Source organism: Siphateles boraxobius, unplaced genomic scaffold, assembly GCF_051911475.1.
Source record: "Siphateles boraxobius isolate OS27281-9 unplaced genomic scaffold, OSU_SipBor_1 35, whole genome shotgun sequence".
In the NCBI taxonomy this organism is placed as follows: domain Eukaryota; kingdom Metazoa; phylum Chordata; class Actinopteri; order Cypriniformes; family Leuciscidae; genus Siphateles; species Siphateles boraxobius.
In genome coordinates, this window is record NW_027508975.1 from 12,977,887 (window position 1) to 12,998,997 (window position 21,111).

The 21,111-nt window shown below is 38.2% G+C and overlaps 1 protein-coding gene across 1 annotated transcript in view; it reads right to left on the minus strand.

Moving 5' to 3' along the window:
• The window catches only part of npr1a (natriuretic peptide receptor 1a), a 147,138-nt gene that overhangs the window by 11,492 nt on the left and 114,535 nt on the right, over nucleotides 1-21,111 (minus strand). Inside the window, exons 6-15 of the mRNA XM_077196463.1 lie at nucleotides 12,806-12,900; nucleotides 12,568-12,703; nucleotides 10,911-10,995; nucleotides 6,705-6,825; nucleotides 6,545-6,619; nucleotides 5,537-5,614; nucleotides 5,215-5,319; nucleotides 4,022-4,093; nucleotides 3,083-3,242; nucleotides 2,842-2,997 (exon numbers count right to left, since the gene is read on the minus strand). Coding sequence (XP_077052578.1) covers nucleotides 2,842-2,997; nucleotides 3,083-3,242; nucleotides 4,022-4,093; nucleotides 5,215-5,319; nucleotides 5,537-5,614; nucleotides 6,545-6,619; nucleotides 6,705-6,825; nucleotides 10,911-10,995; nucleotides 12,568-12,703; nucleotides 12,806-12,900 — 1,083 coding nt within the window. The remainder of the gene's footprint in view (nucleotides 1-2,841; nucleotides 2,998-3,082; nucleotides 3,243-4,021; nucleotides 4,094-5,214; nucleotides 5,320-5,536; nucleotides 5,615-6,544; nucleotides 6,620-6,704; nucleotides 6,826-10,910; nucleotides 10,996-12,567; nucleotides 12,704-12,805; nucleotides 12,901-21,111) is intronic.

Below are 21,111 nucleotides of genomic sequence, written 5' to 3' on the forward strand. Positions count from 1 at the left end.
GAGATGAAAGTGTCATTCACAGGTTTTGAGAAGACCCTGGACTTAAATGTCTTCACAGCAATCAATCCGAGTGATGATGACAGGACCTAACCTTCCCTTAATCTCTGTATAGATAAAACGTTGTCGGGATAATTTCGGTTCATGTGACTAAATTCTAACTAATGATCGTTGCGACGGAAGTGAATCAATCAAAACTAACTTTAGCAAGACAATAACTTTATTCTAGAGCTGCTGTAAAGCCAAAACAATCTTACTTTAATTTCCTATTACCACTGTAAATCTGCTTTGAAACAATCTATATTGTTAAAAGCACTATATAAATGAAGGTGATTTACTTGACAATATGTCAAATAAAAGCTCCTTTATCTTTATTCGTGGACCTTTAAGTGCATAGCTGGCTCTAAAATACGACTGGATGAACCGCTTGCAAAGCGACTGTAGCTTATTTATACACAAGTGAGGTTCTACTAGTTTCCAAACAAGTTTCCACCACCCTGTTTGCCATTGTTGATCAAGCACATAGTCTCGTCTCAAACTCACTCACACTTTTGGTTGAGCCAATTTTGGCACTCAAACAAACAGATAGTAGTATAGAAATGTAAACATTGTGGCTTTAATACATTTAATTATTTATTGATGTCTTAAATTGTATTACTATTGCCAATGTACACTATAGAATCTATCTATCTATCTATCTATCTATCTATCTATCTATCTATCTATCTATCTATCTATCTATCTATCTATCTATCTATCTATCTATCTATCTATCTATCCATCCATCCATCCATCCATCCATCCATCCATCCATCCATCCATCCATCTATCCATCTATCTATCTATCTATCTATCTATCTATCTATCTATCTATCTATCTATCTATCACTCTGTGCAAACTGTCAATACCAGTGTCTGTGTCATTCTCTCATTGATGTCTTTGAATCCCTTTGTTCTCATGGTGAACTGGCACTGCTCCAGATATGCCGCTAGTGTTTTGTTGTCTTTCTTTAATGCAGCCGCTGGTATGTGTGTGGTGATCTGTTTATGAGTATGGGTGACATCACCGAGTTTATGTGAATGTGTGTTTGTGTCCATTCCTCTGTACATAAGCAATACTGACACTAATAGAATGTAAATAAGACACAGAACATAACATAACATAGGCTTCCCATCCCAAAACACACAAAATAAAGCAAGCAACGGAGACAGTTACTGTCACAGCTGAAAGTGACCAGGACACTTCTAAACCTTTAAATGCAGCATAACTTATAAACAATATCTCTATTGCATGTATTTATTTGAGTGTGTGTATATATTGGCATACTGAACACTTAAACATTTCTGAATGTCATTGCAGTAAAAAAAAATAAAAAATAAGGATTTCAAAACAAGTGTAATTTGTACAAATGCTGCTCAAACCTTTCTCAGAACCAACTTAACTTTCCTGACCCATTTTTACAATGACTTTTAATCAACTGGTGTTACTTGTACCTTTAAAATAAATGGCACTTGATTTGATATTTTGATATCTAATACAATGACATTTTAAGTGAGGGTTTTAGGCCTCTATTACTAATGCTTTGGCAAATTGGACTTTGATGGTGAGGTGAGGTGAGGTGAGGTAAATGTAGACACAGATGACATGGAATGGAAAAATGACATGGTGTTATCAGTGTAATTAGCTGCATAATCTGTGTCTTATTAACACATTTTATTTAATGCTGTTTTGATTCACATCAAAGCGCTAAATGAGAAAGCACTCTCACCTGCATAATGGCTTAACCATTCTTGTGAGTGTAATGATGTAATATTCATATTCACAAATAAAAACTTCTCTTGAAAGCATGAAATAAAAATGATGTCTCTTTCATGCTTCTCTAGGGATTAAACAGGGATTGGAAATTTACAGAGTCTGTTGCTAAAAGGGAAAATTCAAATATGAAAATTCAGCAAAAGCCAGCATTGGGTGATAAATAAGGGTGTCTATGATAAAGAAAAGGAAAAATCTTTTAAAATATAGTGTAAAGTGCCACGTTCTAAGAAATGTACTCTTTGTATTCATGTTGGTTTTCAATGTTACTAACATGTTAACTAAAATGAAAACTAAAACTATTAAAAATAATTTCAGTCATTAAAATATTGATAAAATAAAATAAAATCAAACAAACAATGAATATCACATGAAACTTAAAAATTAGAATGTTGCATTGGCATCTAACTGGAATAAATAAGTTTATGTGTAAAAAAGTTTATGTATAAAAATGAAACTGAAACGAAAAAGAATTACATGAACTGTTATATTGAAATGTAGAAATGTAAAAAAGATAAACAAGCTAAAATTAAAACTATCAATAAAAGTTAATTAAAAAATAAATAAACACTATAATAGTATATAATTGATACTAAAATAACATTGGTTGGTGTCATATGGGTTTGAATATGTCAGTTAGATTTTTTTGTCTAATCATTTATGTATTTATTCACAAATAGCATTTTATTAATATATATATATATATATAAATACAGTATATATATATATATATATATATATATATATATATATATATTCATTAAATATCATTCATTTGGGGAGTCGCAGCACATGAGATTTCTAAAATATGATATCAGGACAGTTATATCACCCTGATATTTCTGACTTTAAGCCCATCAAAAAAATCTAAATAAAATTTAATTCAGAAATTAAGAACATCCCTGAAGAGGTGTATTCACATCATTATATTTATGGATTACATTTTAATGTTTTTTTGAATAAATTAATAGATCTGGAAACAATAATAACATGTTGATTATACCTGTACAGTATTATGTGTGAGCTCTGACCTTTGGGGCTGAGACAGGGACTTTCCAGGTAGAAGACGCCCTTCAGCAGGGCGAGTTCCTGCAGGATGATGCCAAAGCTGTAAACGTCACTCTTTTGTGTTCCACATGGAGGGCGGACGTCGGCACGCAGAAGCTCGGGGGATGTCCACAGCTGGCCTACATATGCAAACATTGATATTACGGGCTTCTCCACACGCACGCATTCTATATCGACGTACGTACGTGTTGCCACGTTACTCACGTGCATAGAAAGCGTGCAGGTCCTCCAAGTTGTTCTCCTTGCGGAAACTTTCCAGACCATAATCTGTGATCTTCAGCACGAAGCGGCTGTCCACCACGCAGTTGGAAGACTTCAGGTTGCCATGAGAGACAATGACGCTGTTGTGGAGGAACGCCATTCCCTGAGTGGTGAAAAGATGACAGTCTTACAAAGACATCTGACAGCATCCATCGTATTTACCAACACCGCACCACGAAAATATTAATTAAAGACTCCTTTGCAACTGCAATAATGCTTTCTGGAGTCATAATTTGCCAGTCAGGGAATTGACATCCCCATAAACCCTTTCAAATTACACACGTCTCACGACTGCATAATGTCAAACCAGAAACAGTATTTTAAAATTTGTACAGCAGTTTGCTGTAGATTCATACAGTTACATTTTAGTGTTCTTTAACAAGAAACATTAAAACAGCAAGACATCTTTCCCTTTCCTTCTCCTTCTGAGATTAAAGGGGTAGTTCACCCAAAAAAGAAAATTCTGCGACTAATTACTTGCCCTTATGTCGTTCTAAACTTGTAAGACTTTCGTTCATCTTCGGAACACATTTTTAAGATATTTTTAATGGAATCCGAGAGATTTCTGTCCCTCGATTGACAGCTACACAACTACCAATTTGACACTTCATAAAGTTCATAAAGACAATTTGGACTAAACTGCTCGATTCATATGGATTAGTTTTACAATCTCTTTATGTACTTTTTGAAGCATCAAAGTGGTAGTTGTGTAGCTGTCAGTGGAGGAACAGAAATTCAGATCTCATTAAAAATAACTTAATCCGTGTTCCAAAGATGAACGAAAAACTAATGGGATGGAACAACATGAGGGTGAGTAACTGATGACAGAATTTAAATTTTTGGGTGAACAAACCGTTTAAGCGAAGAAGGTGAAATGCTCACCTTAACGATGTCATTGATCAGAGAATAGCGGAACATCCAGTCCAGCGTGATTCCTTCACTCTCCATGAGGTCCTACAGGTCACAAACACACATATGAACACACTATAAACTATTAACTACGACTTTTGCCTCAATAAACTCCTAATTACTGCCGATTAATAGTTCGCAAGGTAGTTGTTAAGTTTCGGTATTGGGTAGAATTAAATGCCCCAATACACACAAGGCGAAGTTTTTTGCTCTTTGCTTAGGGGTAAAATGGAGTTCGAAATACGTGACCAGCGATATACTGTCAGCGAACATTCGATGTCGCTCACACTGCTGAGAAAGACGGTTAGATGAATATGTAAAAATGTGCTGCACGCTTGCCTCTCAATAAAATAAACACAACAAAATTGAGAAAACAGCAAGCATTTTTTCTAATAAAGCACAAGAAAAGCATCTGATCATAGCAATGTGGATATGTTTGCCCAAGCTCTGCACTTCGGCAAGAATCATGACACGATTATTTATATAGCACTTTATACAATAGATTTCATGTTTTTATCGCAGACATCTGACCTCGACTGAGTGAACAGTGGAAATGAAGCGGAAAAGATTTTAACGTGAATGAAGGTGGAGGCTCCATACAACTATTACGTAATCGCCACGGACCAATGGTAGTAGAAAATGTGTTTACCAGCCAGAGCCAAACTTTTCTGGAAAGTTTGATTTGGCCAACTGTTTAGCCCTGCCAAAACGAACTCCAAACGAAGTTAATTTTGGCTTGATTTTGTTCGAAATGACGTCACATCAGTTTGTTGTTTGATTTCGCTTGAAGTATATCGGGCCTTAAGGGATGTAGAATATGGTCAATAAGGCATTAATATGTGCTTTTTAAGTACTAATAAACGGCCAATATCCAAGTACTATGCCCGCTAATAAGCAACTAGTTAATAGTGAGAATATTTGTTACAGTTTTAGTGAGAAGAGCTTATACTGTATGTGATGGTAGAAAACAAGTGGTGATGATTATTTTTGCAATTGTCAGCGTTTTTTTCTTACACTTGAAATGTATTTATTGGTTATTTATTTATGCATGCATCCATGAATCCTTATTGTTGAGCCCTGGTTGGTGTATAAAAAAGTATGGTATTAATATGAGCCATCTATTAATACATAATGTGTATTAATGTGTTGAGTTTGTGAGTGTTTACCTGTAAGCTGCCTCGAGGACAGTACTCAGTAAGGATGCAAATGTTGGGTGTGTCGATACAAGCGCCAATAAAGCGTGTCAGGTGCTCATTCTGAACATCTCGCATCTATAACAGTAGTGGACAAAGAGAGAGAGAGAGAGAGAGAGAGAGAGAGAGAGAGAGAGAGAGAGAGAGAGAGAGAGAGAGAGAGAGAGAGAGAGAGCTGTTTAGCCTCTCTTTTCCATCAGTCTCCAGCTATTAATATCTCCAAGAGCATCATATAAACTTAATTATGATGAAGGCACCTGGCAAAAAGCACAAAACGGCATGGACGCACACTTACATGTTTGAGTTCAAACAGCACTTTCCTGGTGAGCTCAATGCGTTTCTTGTTGACATACTTAATGGCTGTTATGTTTCCCTGGAAAAGAGGCAGCGATGCACATTAGTTTCACCCTGATTGCTGTTCTGGGCTTAGCAAAGAGTCTGAGGACTTTGGAGACAGAAGAAATGCCTCATCATTTACGAGAAAAAAGAGCAACATAATGCGTTAATTAAGCATCATTCTAATTAATGGAGAAAATGACGTGGACATGAATAGCACTCATCCTCAGGGGTTCTGCTTAATTGGAGAGGAGCTAGATCAACACATGAAGAACTGGCCATTAGACTGGGCAAGTCGGTGGTATTATGGAGGAACTAAAGATGAACCCTTCCATTATTTGACATGTCAGTTGCTAGGCAGGATATTTTTAAGTGTAAAAAAAAAAGCACACAGATAAAACAGTAATTAGTAAAACAGGGAATGAATGAATGTATTGGAATGAATGGGACTATATAATAAACCTCTTATTTTGACTCTTCATTGTGTATTTTCAGCCAATGTGAAAAAAAGTACACATAGCATACTCTTAAAAATAGTGCTTTTTACAGAAACAGCCTACTTTAAAAGAGTATACTTAAATGCAAAGTATATAATGCAAATGGTTTTCAGACAGCCGGCAGAATTCAATTACCTAAAAGCCTATGAAGGAGTGAGACAGCTCTCAGATTTCATCAAAAATATCTTAATTTGTTTTCCGAAGTCTTACGGGGTTGGAACAACATCAGGGTGAGTATTTACTGTCAGAATTTTAATTTTCAATTACTGACAGAATTTTCATTTTCATTTCCAGACAAAGGCAGCTAAATTTAAACAGGATCATGATTTTGAAAATCATCCAATCAAATGAACAATACAACACATTTTATTTAAAAATTTTTACATTAAAAGACAAAAAGATAATGAGATTCGAATGTGACCTAATGGGCCCAGTGGCCCATCCACCCCTAACCACCAAATCTTTAATACCTTGTAGTAGCCAGTCTTGGCATAGATCTGGAAGTTTCCATCCATAGTAAGCAGTGAGCCGTAGTTAGAGCCTCTCTGTGTGTGGAAAGAGGAGTAAGATATGAGTATGTTTACTTAAACTATTGGAAACTCTTAGAAATGACAGTGTGTTCCCCCTCACCATTGAGATGGTGAGTCTGCTGCAGGTTCTGCGCAGCACCTTCTCCATGTTACTCATCTGGATGTCCTCCCAGTGCACACGCCACAGCTGAGCGGTCAACTCGTTCTCCAGCTTCAGCTTCCTGATGCCCGCCGAGTAACAGACAGAGAAAGAGACAGAGAGAAAGAAAGAAGAGTATAAATATGCAGAGGAGAGGGACAATGAGAGAATGGATGCAATGGGGGGAAACATCAGATAAAAAATACAAAGGAGAATAACAGACCCACGTTAAAGATAGTGAGACATATATGTCAAATAAGACAAGCCAATATGTGTGTCACCGTCAGCAATGGAATATATTCAAATGGCACATGTAATAATAGATCAAATATCCTTCAGAGGCAAAGAACTTTGATATTTTATTATAAGTATCAGCATTTTTGCAGGATTATTATTATATAATGACTAAAGCATGCAGACATTTATAGAATTAATACAGAGCACAATAAACACAATCTTATTTTCTGTATATAGTTGGGCTATTCTACAATTACTTATAAGACTTAGAATAATAAGATAATTTATTAAAACATATATTGTTTCCTATAGAGGAAGTATGTACACTGCAGTTAGAATTTTTGTTATTTGAAAGTGAGCAACAGCATTCGCCAGAGCAATTGTAGAGTGACCCATTGGAAACGAAACGTGGCTGTAAAAAGAGGTAGATGGAATTACAGAAACAGAAGATCACCAATGCACAGATATCTGACAGTCTAAAGCAGGGGTCTCCAACCTTAATGTGAGAGAGCCTTTGAAGGGATTAAATAATCTACTTGAGCCTAATTGATATACATTAAGAATAAACCATCCCAAACAGTGACTATGAATGCAGCCATCATGGACATTTGTACTACCGATGGATGCCTTTTAATTCTTGGCTTAACATTTTTTTTTTTTTCATTTATATTTTATGCGAAAATGTTTGAATAAAACGTAAAAAGATTAAAGCCAGATATTATTGTAGGTTAACTTAAGGAGTAATCGAATGACCAGAACATAATTAGATTAATTGTAAAAATAATCGATAGATTAATCGATCATCAAAATAATTGTTGGTTACTGTCACGTTTGGTTTTGGGTTTTGTTTCATGTTCATGTTTCATGTCTTTTATTCTTAAGTTTAGTCATAGTCATGGTTCTTGGTTTGTCGTGTCACGTGATTCTCTGCTCTATTTGTTATTGGTTCATGGGTTGGAGCGGGCTCTGGTGCAAACTCATGGGCTGGGGGCGCTGGCGTGGCCGCCATGATGGCTGATAACACTGGTGTGGTGATCATGATGGTTGGAGAATCAGGCGTGGCGGGTACTGGAGAGTTGCAGTATCCCACATCTGCAACTCCCACAGTAAACGGGGATCCAGTGGGCTCCAGCCCATGAGGCAATAGCACACAGAGCAGAGAATCACATGACAAGACAAACCAAGAACCACGACTATGATTAAACTTCTAAATGAAAGACAAAACGTGACAGCTCTAATCATATGTCCTATGAATTAAAATGAAATGTCTTGATATCCTGACTTGATAAATATCGTTGATAAGTAGGGGTGTGACGAGACACTTAGCTCACGAGACGAGACATGAGATTGGGTTGACGAGACAAGACAAGATTTTTGCACAGTACTTTTAAGAAATCCTCAATGACAAAATTCATGACTGGAAAAATTGTTTGCAGGAGCATTTTAAAATGTTTTAACTAATCATCTTGTAATGAATGCCATTTCAGTTCTACTTTCTAAGTATGAATTATCATATGCATTGAAAGACAACAACTCAACTGACTGGCTTTTCTCCTGTATGATTTCACATGAGTCTCTTCAGACCGTATTGTACATGAATTATGAGCTTCAGAACCTCTGAGAGAGGCTGTGTTACATCCTAATTGAACTCCTTTCCACAAATCGAACATAATATTAAAAACAGAATGAATAACAAAAATAAATAACAGCTTTTCCTTAGTCTTATTAAGTGCAAACAATAAGTGGAACCATAATCAAAGTACTCTCTCAATATTCAAAGTCCAAACAGAGACCAAAACAGAGACTAGAGCTAAGAGGTGGTTAAACCTACATAGCCCAGCCTGAGATAGGTTTGATATTGGGAGACAGGCTATTGTAAGTAGCCTAAATTGCGTGCATTCAGGGAACTCGAGTTTTACTTTCGTCTTTGTGATCGCAAATACTTTGTGTACAGGGAGCGGCGGTGCTGAGCATGCATTCTACAAGATTTATCAGACGCATAGGCTCTTTTGCGCAACGCCGCCGCCATGGTCTTGTCAGTCACACTATGGCAAGTCATCTCTCCCCTTAATCTCGTCAGGTGATCAGTGAACTGTGCTTTCTGCTGCACATTGTGCGACTGCAGCTCGTGCTGGATGAGCAAAGCAGACGTTTACAATAGTTTACAATTGAAGCGACCGTTATCCAACTGAATTAAATGGTTTTTACTTCAATAAAAAAGCAAAACGACAGTGGAGGCGGTGCAGCAGTGGGCCTGTAATGTAATGTAAACATAGCAGTGTCATATTCTATGCTAATTTCACCCTCACGCTCCGTCATGGCAATATCGCGAGACAGCTTTTTCTCAATTTTTCAGCTTTTTCTCGACGAGAAATGTCATCACATTTTAATATCGTGAGATCTTGTGGCACTAGATCTCGTCACACCCCTATTGATAAGCATTTCTGTATTTCTTATAATTTTCTGTTAAAGGGTTAATTCACACAGAAATGAAATTTGAATCATTAATTAATTACCCTCATGTCGTTCCAAACCCGAAAGACCTTCGTTCATCTTTAGAACACAATTTCTTCTCTTCCGTGTCAGTCACCGACGCTGTTCACGTTGTAAACAGAATGCAGCGCTTCCGGGTTCTACATCAGAACGCCAGCTCAGTATTGGCCGGATCCTGCATCAGCAACACACGCATGTGTCGTGGTGCTCACGTGAACATTGTCGGAAACTGACACGGAAGAGAAGAAATAGTTCAATAAAGTTTTTATTGTGTTTGTTTGTTTTGTGCACAAAAAGCATTTTCGTCGGTAGAACCACTGTAGTCACATGGCCTATTTCAAAAATTTCTTTACAACCTTTCTGGGCCTTGAAAGTGGTAATAACGTTGCTGTCTATAGAGGGTCAGAGAGCTCTCGGATTTCATCAAAAATATCTTAATTTGTGTTCTGAAGATGAACAAAGGTCTTATGGGTTTGGAACGACATGAGGGTGAGTAATTAATGACAGAAATTAAATTTTTGCGTGAACTAATCCTTTAACCCATTAGATAAAATGGATACAATTGGGTAAAAAAGACAAACAAAAATTACTTTACATTTTTTTGGAAAGCACAGCTGTTTCAGCAGCTGAATGAAAGCTGAGTGTCTATCTATCATAATACATCATAATGTTTAAGTAATTTCTATACATTTATATGACTGGGGCATATGCAGGTCATCAACTCCTTTCTGTCTTACACACACAGAACCTTGTTACTCTATATGCAAGAACTGAAAGCAAAACTTTGACAGAAAACTCTGAACCTACCCCAACTCTAAATAGAAATATAATGTAACACTGTGTAACATTTATTTAATGTTTTTAAATGTATATAAGTTTATAAGTCTTGTGAAAAAATAAGTGCAATTAAATAAAAATAAAATTATGGTAATATAATGTTAACAGTTGAACATCACTGATCTACAGCATATTTGGACAACAGTTTAAACTTTGCCTTTTAATAAAGCACAACCATCATTGGCTGCAATCCTCAGCATGAATTTAACAGAAATCATATGCATTTCATTGTCATTGGATACATGGCCACATATCAAATAAAGTGATGAAGTCATGGAGATGTAGAATGAGCTGCTATATCTGTCTCTGTCGTGGTCTGGCAGTAAGTTCCCTAATTAAACATCAGGAACAGATAGAGGAGAAAGACAGAAAGAAAGACAGACAGAGAGATATAATATATCAGACCCATATCGCCCAAAGATCAGTATTTGCACACCTGACATGTAGTGTTACACTATGTCTACAATGCAGGCCAATGACGCAACAAAAACAAGAACGCTCATGTTATAATCAATAAAGCTTCATTAAAGCACTCTAAATTTGTTATGTCGCTCGCTGTCAGTATAGACACTGTGTTTATCTGCACAGGTTTTAACTGACCTGTATATGAAGACTGTGACCGTTACGATGATGATAAAAATGAAGCACACCACTATGGAGATCATCTGGTGCATGGTGACCGTCTCTGAGGAACAAAACCAAGAACACCATGTCCACACATCTGAATTTCATTATATTTCACGGAAACAGCAGTAAAGTAATCTAACCTGCTGCAATCATTTCATAAAATTTATTCTGTCATCAAGCTGTTGCTAAGTAGGTCACTTTTTCTTGACAAAGGACTAAATCTTAATCAGATGGGTCATTTTCACAATGCCGTACATTTCATGTTTTCATCATATGTCTTAATATGCTGAAACTTTAAACTTAAATTCACATTGATGATCACATCAGTATTTTTACCTGTTCAAAAGTTTGGGGCCAATTTTTTAAAAGAGATTTATACTTATATTAATCAAAAATGCATTCAATTGATCAGAAGTGACAGTAAACTATTTTCAAATCTATTTCAATTTCAAAACTTTCTATTCATCAAAGAATCTTAAAAATATATCATGGTTTCCACAAAAATGTTTACAACATTGACGATATTAAGAAATGTTTATTGAACAGCAAGTCATCATATTAGAACGATTTCTGAAGGATCATTCGATACATAAGACTGGACAAATGGCTGATGTAAAATCACAGGAATATTTTTTTTAAAAAATACTCAAATAGAAAACAGTTATTCTAAATTATGAAAATATTTCACAATATTACTATTTTACTGTATTTTTGATCAAACAAATGCAGACCCAGTGAGCATAAGAGACTTTTTAAAAAAGCATAAAGAATACTACCGATCCCAAATTTTTTGAATGGTAGTGTAAATAATTCCCCTATTTTGATATGAGCCATATTGGTCTTGGTCCTTAATGACATCATCCTCCAGGAAGTGACAATTTTGGAGGGAAAACAACAACACAAACATTAGTAGGTATTAGATGGATCTGATGAATCCTGTTATGTTTTGTGCTATTAGTTGGTTTCCATCTTATCCTATAATTTGTATGGTCATCCTATAATTGGTATGGTTGACGTGCCTGTTCTTTACCAGAGCATATTACACTTAGTCTGGTGTACCTTTTCACAGAAATACACCCGTAAACACAACCATTTTAATTTAAAAGATTGATGAGACCACAGAGAAAGTGAGGCCCTCACAATAATGATGAACTGCTATGTGGTATTTTTGGATCTGTTATTAACCTAAACTTAATTACGTAAGATTATAGAGCTGTATTAAAACAACATGGAACATTCCTTGATTTAATTATCACGTTAATCATTAACTCTAAGTGTTTCAACCCACTTAAAAAATTCCATTAACTGGACACTACAGTCTTCATTTCAAAGCTGATTGGACAGATTTTACTTTAAAACATTGCACTAAATTATAATGATAAACATTACTTAGCAACATGTTACACCTCTATATATAATGTGTGCAAATGTATACATGTATGTAATGTATATATTCATGAATAGGCATGTGTGTACATATAAATATAAATGTAAGCACATGGAATATTGATTTGAGTCTAATTTATCTGGGAAGATATATTTTGGAACATGATTTTGGCTGAGAATAGTGGAGTCTGGTGTCTTTTCATACAGATCTATTATTGTATGAGTTATATGGGTCTGCACTTACTTGCCAGGCAGGAAGGGTTGTCATTTTTGAACCCACACAGAGGGATATCTGGAGGCGGACTTCCCTTCAGCCAGTGCACCTTCATCCCTGGCTCTGGAACCATCTGTTTCTGACTGCCATTATACACGGACACAATCTAAGACACACAGCAATCATTTGAGCAGTGGTGCGGTGGGTTTAGCCAGTTTTGTATTTTAAATGTGAAAAGGTGCATGTGATCAGATGAAGGCCTCTGTACCTGATAAACTCCTGTATTCGTGTCGTTCATGTCCCATAGAGCAAAGTCAATCTCCCGATCACCATTCTCATCTAGCTGAACGAGTCCGGTAACCCCTATGAAGATTAGAAAATAAATAGATCAGATGTTCAAAAAGCTGGAGTGTCAGGCTGCGCAATGCATTTTGAGTCTTATTTCATTGTAAGTCTCCCAAATTAACCCAAAATTAATTTAGTCATATGGACAATAAAACATTTACTTGTGAAAAATTAGTATACTTTAGCATACTTTTAAAAAGAGTACCCAGAGAAATATTATACTTATTATTATTATACTAAATATTATGTATATATAACGCGCATTACGTCAGGCTGCAGATTTGTCTCTCCGTGCCATTAAGGAGACAGCCAAGTCAAAAAAAAAAAGCAGGCGGCGGCGCTCCAGAAATTCCTGCCTCTCCGTGTTCATGTCTCAGGGGCTGCTGGGCGGGAGCAGCCATGGCCGTTGACTAGATTCTCTCACCGGGCGCAGCAAAAACAGTGTCGCGTCTCGCGCTCACTCCCTCCGAGGAGGGGCCTAGAGCAGTCAGACCAGTTGTATACTGCCGGTGCGCCATTACAGGGCACTGTGTCTGCTGCTCAAAATACTAAAGAAGCCAGTCTCGAGAGACTGGTAACCTTAGTAGATTTTCTTGCAGAGCGGAAAAGTCTTCGAAATATATCGCAGTGGGTCCAGCAGACGATCGAAAACGGTTACGCTATTCAGTTCAGGTCTCGTCCACCACGATTTAGAGGGGTCCTGCTCACACTGGTGGGCCCCGAGCAGGTTCTGGTAATGGAACAAGAGGTAAAAGCTCTTCTGCAAAAGGAGGCTATAGAACGGGTTCCTTCTCACAGCAAGGAGTCAGGTTATTACAGCCGGTATTTCGTTGTCCGAAAAAAGGATGGGGGTTTGCGTCCAATTTTAGATCTGCGCCTGTTAAATCGTTCAGTAGGGAAGCTCAAGTTCAAGATGCTCACTCTTAAGCAGATCGTGTCACAAATCAGATCCGAGGACTGGTTTGTCACGATACATCTAAAAGATGCGTACTTCCATGTATCCATCCTTCCACAACACAGGTTGTCCTGAGGTTCGCTTTCGGGGGGCGAAGGGTACCAATATTGTGTTCTTCCGTTCGGCCTAGCTTTATCACCCCGCACATTAACGAAATGTATGGATGCAGCTGAGGCTCCGCTGCGACTCCAGGGCATCCTCATTCTGAATTATATCAACGATTGGTTGATTCTAGCTTAATCGGAGCATAAGGTGGTTCGGCATCGAGATGTCGTTCTCGCTCACATCAAGAAGTTGGGGTTGAATACCAAGAAAAGTGTGCTATCTCAACTACAGAGGACCACTCTTCTGGGTGTGGTTTGGGATTCGATGACGATACAGGCACGCCTTTCTCCTGCTCTTAATTCATTTGATTCGCTCAGCCTTGAAACAAGTGAAGCAAGGCCAGTCTTTCACTGTAAAGCAGCTTCAGAGACTGTTAGGTCTGACATCAGCAGCGTCCAAAGTTATTCATTGCGGCCCAATTGTACATTGAAGTGGTGGCTCCGGCCCAAGGGGTTCTCCCCGAGGGGAAACCCGTTCTGCACGATCAAGGTCACGCGGCGCTGCCTACGTGCCTTAGTCATGTGGAAAGAACCTTGGTTCCTGTCCCAAGGGCCCGTGCTGGGAGCTCCTTGTCGTCACGTCATGCTAAAGACGGATGCTTCCCTCACAGGTTGGGGGGGCGATCATGAGTGGTCGCCCAGCCCAAGGTCTGTGGCAGGACCATCATCTCTCGTGGCACATAAACTGTCTAGAAATGTTGGTGGTATTCCAGGCTCTGAAACACTTCTTCCCAGACCTCAGGGGCCATCATGTGCTTGTTTGGTCAGACAACACATTGGTGGTCTCATGCATAAACCATCAGGGGGGTCTGCGATCGCACCCCTTATACAAGCTTGCTCAACAGATCCTCCTGTGGGCCAAGGGAAAGCTACTTTCATTGAGGGCGATTTATATCCCAGGGTATCTAAATCAGGAGGCAGACATCCTGTCGAAGCAGGGGCCGAGGCCTGGGGAATGGAGACTCCATCCGAGGTGGTGGAGCTCCTGTGGAAGAATTTTGGTCGTGCCGAGGTAGACCTGTTCGCTTCCAGGGAGACATCACAATGTCTAGTGTGGTTCTCTCTCAGCCATCCAGCCGCTCTGGGGTTGGATGCTATGGTGCAGGCATGGCCGAGGTCACGTCTGTACGCATTTCCCCCGATTGCTCTGCTCCCAGTAGTTCTGGAAAGGGTTCGTTGGGACGGGGTCAGTCTACTGTTGGTAGCCCCGTTCCGGCCGGCCAGAGTATGGTTTGCGGACCTAGTGTCTCTCCTCGACGGCTCTACTCTGGAGATTCCGATCAGGTGGGACCTACTCTCTCAAGCGAGTGGGACGATCCTTCACCCCTGCCCAGAACTGTGGAAACTGTGGGCTTGGCCTCTTAGGGGGCCTAGCTCATAAGTTCAGGTTTCTCAACCGAGGTTGTTGAGACCATCCTCCACTCCAGAGCTCCATCCACAAGGAAGTTATATGCCTTGAAGTGGAGTTCATTCACTTCATGGTGTGGAGATCAACAGTTGGACCTGGTTAACTGCCCGGTGGGTGCAGTGCTGAAGTTTCTGCAGGAGCGCTTCTTCACAGGGTTATCCCCCTCCACACTGAAGGGGTACGTGGCGGCACTGGCTTCTTACCACGTCCCTTTGAATGGAGTTTCTCTCGGGAGATACAAGGGTGCCAACATGGGACTTGGCCGTTGTTTTAGATGGCCTCTCCCTAGCTCCGTTCAAGCCCATTGAAGAAGTTTCTGAGAAATTCATTATTCTAAAAACTATCTTTCTTCTTGCTATCTCGTCTCTTAAAAGAATTGGAGACATTCAAGCACTCTCGGTTTCTCCCTCATGCCTGGAATTCTCACCTGGTATGGTAAAGGCCTTCCTCGATCCTAGGACAGGCTATGTTCCTAAGGTCCCTACTAATATTGTTAGACCGATAGTACTGCTGGCTGTCTGTCATCTTACTTTTCACCAAGAGAAAGTAAATCTGCTCTGCCCGGTGAGGGCCCTAGATGCTTATGTCCACAGAGCTGTCCTGTGGAGGAAATCTGAACAGTTGTTCGTTTGTTTTGGGTCACCCAGGAAGGGGTGTCCAGCATCTAAGCAGAGGATGAGCAAGTGGGTGGTTGAGGCTATCTCACTTGCTTACGAGTCGGCTGGGCAGCCTTCACCTATGGCTGTACGAGCTCACTTGACTAGGAGTATGGCTGCTTCTAAAGCTTTATTGTCAGGAGTTTTCCTACATGGTGTTTGTGATGCGGCATGCTGGTCCTCCCCGCACACATTCGTTAGGTTCTATGATCTTGACTTTAGCTTCACTCCTGGGGCACAGGTGCTTTCGTCTGAATGTGCTCTTTGACTTCACACGGACAGACATTTGCTCTTATGGCGACGTGGGTATTAGCGTTCCCGCAACGTTTTCGAAGCAGCTAGAGTTCCCTTGAAAGGGAACGTCTCGGTTACGTATGTAACCCTAGTTCCCTGAAGAGGGAACGAGACGCTGCATCGCCCTGCCATACTCCCGGCATGCCCGTTATTGACTTTTGTGATTAAGGGGTGCTTTATAGTTTCACCTATGATGTTCCATTTCGCTATTGGACTGATTCCATACGTGCTTTATCACGCAATCCCGCAGGGGCATTCCTCCAGCGTTTCGACGCAGCGTCTCGTTCCCTCTTCAGGGAACCAGGGTTACATACGTAACCGAGACGATTTAAAATGTACTTTAATTTTAAACTTTTTAATTGAATTATAATGTAAGCGCACACTTTTTAATTGACATTATACTGTAAGTGCACTTTTTAAGTGTACTGAAACATATTTCATTAACGTGTAATCTCTTTAAGTACACTTAAGGGGCCTTTTATTTCCTTAATATTATATTATCTGCAAGTACAATTTATTTATTTATTTTTTACAAGGTTTTACTTTTAAGTGTACATTCAATACAACTAAGCACGCTTCTTTTTTTTCTTTTACAAGGGTTGTATTCAGCATTTGGTCTAATTTGCATTGGGAAATCATTAATCATTCATCATGTAGCAGTTTAAATATCATTGATGGATAAACAAAAGGTTAACACAGTCAGCAACAGATGCACCTGTAGAAAAAAAAAAAAAAACGTTGGCTAAACCACACAGGGGGAAGGAGGCTAAAAGATAAATCACACCTCATTTATCCAGTAGATTTCCCCATCATTGATGCGGTAAGCACTGAGCAAGCACACTATGCCTCTTGCCAGCAATGTGACTCTTTTCCGGCTCTCAGTATTAATGCTCACAAACCTGACTGTGCTTTTCTGATGGCATTGTGTCCAGCACACCTGAGTTCAGCTAACCCATGCAGAGGCATTCAATAAACTGTGATTTAACAAGCCTAGTTTCTCTTGACTTAGTAAAAAAAAAAAAAAAAAAAAAAAAAAAATATACAACTATCAAATGGCTTATTTACATTTGACTTATTCGACATATTTAAACAAATATTTAAAATGACCTAGCCTTGTTTCAGAACATCAGATAGCTCTCTTAAACAAGACACCTATGCAGGTTTGGTGTCATTAAGTTATGAGACACTCAAGAACCCACTCGAGAACCCTAGAGAATGGCATTTGATGTTACTGATGCCCACCTAGAACCATAAGCACTAAAGTTGATTGGAAATAAAAAAATGTGTGGAAAAATAACAGCATTTTTGGAACAACATAACCATGAGTAAACAATGACAAAATATTGAATGTAATTTTTGGATGAACTATGGCATAAATAATTATAGAGGCATGCTAAGAATAACTGAATTTGTGGAGGAACTTGGCTGATCCACAACAGTCTGATTCTAGTTATAAAAGTCTTTAGAGAGTTTCTATTCCTTAAGTCTTTTACTCCACATAGATTTACCCAATAGACTTTCTATTTTTCTTGTCAAAATGGTGTGAAAGGGTTTGAATGCATAATTACTACATGTATTTTGTCAAGCTGCAGACTGTTTCAACCCATGAAGTTAATATGTGCGTCATGAGTCTGGTGTATATCGCATTCAGTGTCAGCGGGTTAAAGAATGACTTTACTGCCTTGGCTTGTTGATACTGATCAATAGTGCTCACCATGGGAAGCAAGACAGAGAAAGACTGCAATGGAGATGAGCATGAGATGACGTGCTAATATATTGGGAGTAGAAACAGTAATGAAGCGACTCAGAAAATACAATAAAGACTGAATCGGGCAAGAGCATGATGAGAAATCAATGCTGAATAAAGAGACTTAAAGACTGTTGTGTCTAAAGAGACTCTAGAGAAAATAGATGTTGTGAATGCACATCTATCTCGGCAGTATTTTTTATTTTGGCTCCCATGGTCCCAGCGGAGAGCCAGGTTCAGTCCGCAGCATAGAGTTACATCCCTGACACGGCAACACTCTGTTTCCATTTGAGCCACACTAATCGGGCGGCAATATACTGTGTGTGTGTGCAAGCGTGTATGTGTGTTAAGTGAGGTTACGTGCATGTGTGCATGCTCAGGGTGTGTTTGTCTATCCTATCAAGGACATAGCCCTCCCCCCCCCCCCCCCCCCCTCCTCAATATCTGAGCCGGAGCGTACCTGTTTTTGCAGCATCAAATTGAATGAATTAGAAAAGTGATTACTGGAGCCTGACGTGTAGTCTTTGAAAAAGCCCTTTTAGTCAGACTGATCTCAGAGGAAAATATCTTTTTATGAAGTTCTATGTAATATAAATATCTATGTAATTAGACTGTGCTAGCGTTAGTTTGAAAGCCTCCCTCATGTGCAAAGCAGCAGCAGAAAAAAGCAGCGCTACCGTGATTGGCATGGCTTTCTTCCTGTAATTTCAGCTCTAATTAGCTTGGTATTTACAAATAACAGTAGTGAAGCCAGAGGGAAATTACATGTGGGGTTTGTTGTTCCAAAAAAAACCAAGTTGCTTACTTTAAGTTAAAAAAAAAGCATAGGCTAAATAAACGAATGCTAATATAAATAAATGTATAATTTACGGTCCTCTTAGTTCTTTAATAGCATCCCTGTAGCTTGACAGGTAGAACGTGGAACTAGCAGGTCATGGGTTTGATTCTCTAGTAAAACATATACTGATAAACATACATTAAATAAAACATTTGACGAATGTGATTGTGGTAAAAATGTCAATGCCAAATTAAATTACACATGTCTAATCATTAAAAATGTATGTGTAAAAAGGTTCATTACAATTTACCAAGAATTAGAAAATTTAACATTTTAAGTGAACATGTAAAGATGTTACACACATTTTTTAGAATCTTAAAATAAAGACCATTGAACAAAAAAGTAGAACATGTTACTTATTTTAGATATTTCAGCTGCCAAAAGCAACATTTTTCATTGTCATTTATTTTAACTAGATGTACTAAAATAACTAAAACTTAAACTGAAATAAAAAAACAATGACAATTATATAGATATATTTAAAAAACAAAACAAATAAAAATGTTAAAACTCAACAAAATTACTAAAACGGAAAATACAAAAATAAAAACTAATTCAAAATATAAAAATAATAATAATAGTATCTCAATGTATCGCTAACTCTTCAGAAATATATAAAAATGCTGACAACCTTTAATATTCAACTCATTATAAAACCCAACAATAAAAGGAGTTGTACTTATTTAAATTATCAATGTTGACATCAAAATACAAAAAGGTAGCCTATGTTAAAAGTATTACCTAGAGGTAATAAGGTACAAGGCTGATCTGACTATCTGATGTAAGGTCATGCATTTAAATGCACTCACTCATAAAGTGTGTGTGCCGAGAGCATGACTTTAAATCTTTTTCTATATTCATACTGCAAAATATTTACAACTACAAACACCAAGTGCTTCCTTTTATGAAATGTTTTTTTTTAATATGTTCCCTTGGTAATCAAAAACACACAGCACATGTGCATGAGTTTGAACATGTGGGACCATTTGGTAAAAATGTGCATGAAACTCTTACTAAAAGAGGAAACAAGAACCTCATATTGCCACCAGAGGGATTGCGGACAATTGTTGAATCATGGGAAGAGGCTTATAGAACATTCAGATGGTTTGCCTGGGTGTGGGAATGGACCAAGTGGGGTCTTCTCATCTCACAAAAAAAGCAAGAGGATTTATAAATCTATATTCTTTCCACGCTGACCAAAATATGTCCCGTTAGTCCTGTTCACATAATCCACATGAATGAATTGCACCTCCAAACAAAAGTGACGTGTTGCTTTGACCTCTGCATGAATGTTACAAACATTACTTGCAATTAATATATGTCCAGTAATACAGGCTGTGCTTTCAATTGGGATAAGGTTGAAATTGTTTAAACTTTAGCGTATAGCATTACAATACTTGACCTGCAAGCAATGCAGGTCGATTCTTTGCTCCATGTCGTTTATAGGGCCCTATGAAATCCTGTTTTATTTTTTCCTTTAAATTCCAATTTATTTCCCCCAAAATTCTGCTTTCCAGTTAATTGTTTTTCAGAATTCCTTTTTTTTGTTGTTTAAATAAATTAAAATAATCAAAAGTACGTCTAACCAATTGAATTCATAAAACTTCATAGAGCCCCAAGTTTAACACTTTCAGGCAATAAAATGTCTACAAATGGATCAAGTTCAAGCTGCAGGGAAAGTTACATTCCATATATGTTTCTTATTTTGTAACCAAAGCAACTTAAAAGAATTGGCACTTTCTACATTACAAATCTTCTTCTCCACCGGAAATGTTCTAGGCCCTTAAGGTCTTCAAACAAGTTGATGCTGACTGTGCCACGATCTAGATTGAAATTAAAGGGTGATCGTGCCTTCTCTGTTGCTGCTCCACATCTGTGGAATGATTTGCCGGAACACTTAAGGCTGTCTTCCAAAGTTAATAGCTTTAAATCCTCACTAAAGACTTATTTTGTTTCTCTCTGGCTTTTGGTTCAATGTAATTTTATGAATTTGTATGTGTTTTTTCTGTTTGATTATGCATTTATGTATTTTATTGTCTGAAGTGATTGTACAGCACTTTGGTCAACAGTCGCTATTTCAAACGTGCTCTATAAATAAAAGTGTCTTGCCTTGCCTTGCCTTCAAGGGGTATCCAATACAAAGCATGACCTAAGGTCAGATTTTAAGGTTGGCGGTTGGCAGAGTGACCGTAAGAATGAGCAGACAGTAAGAATTAATCCTTTGGTT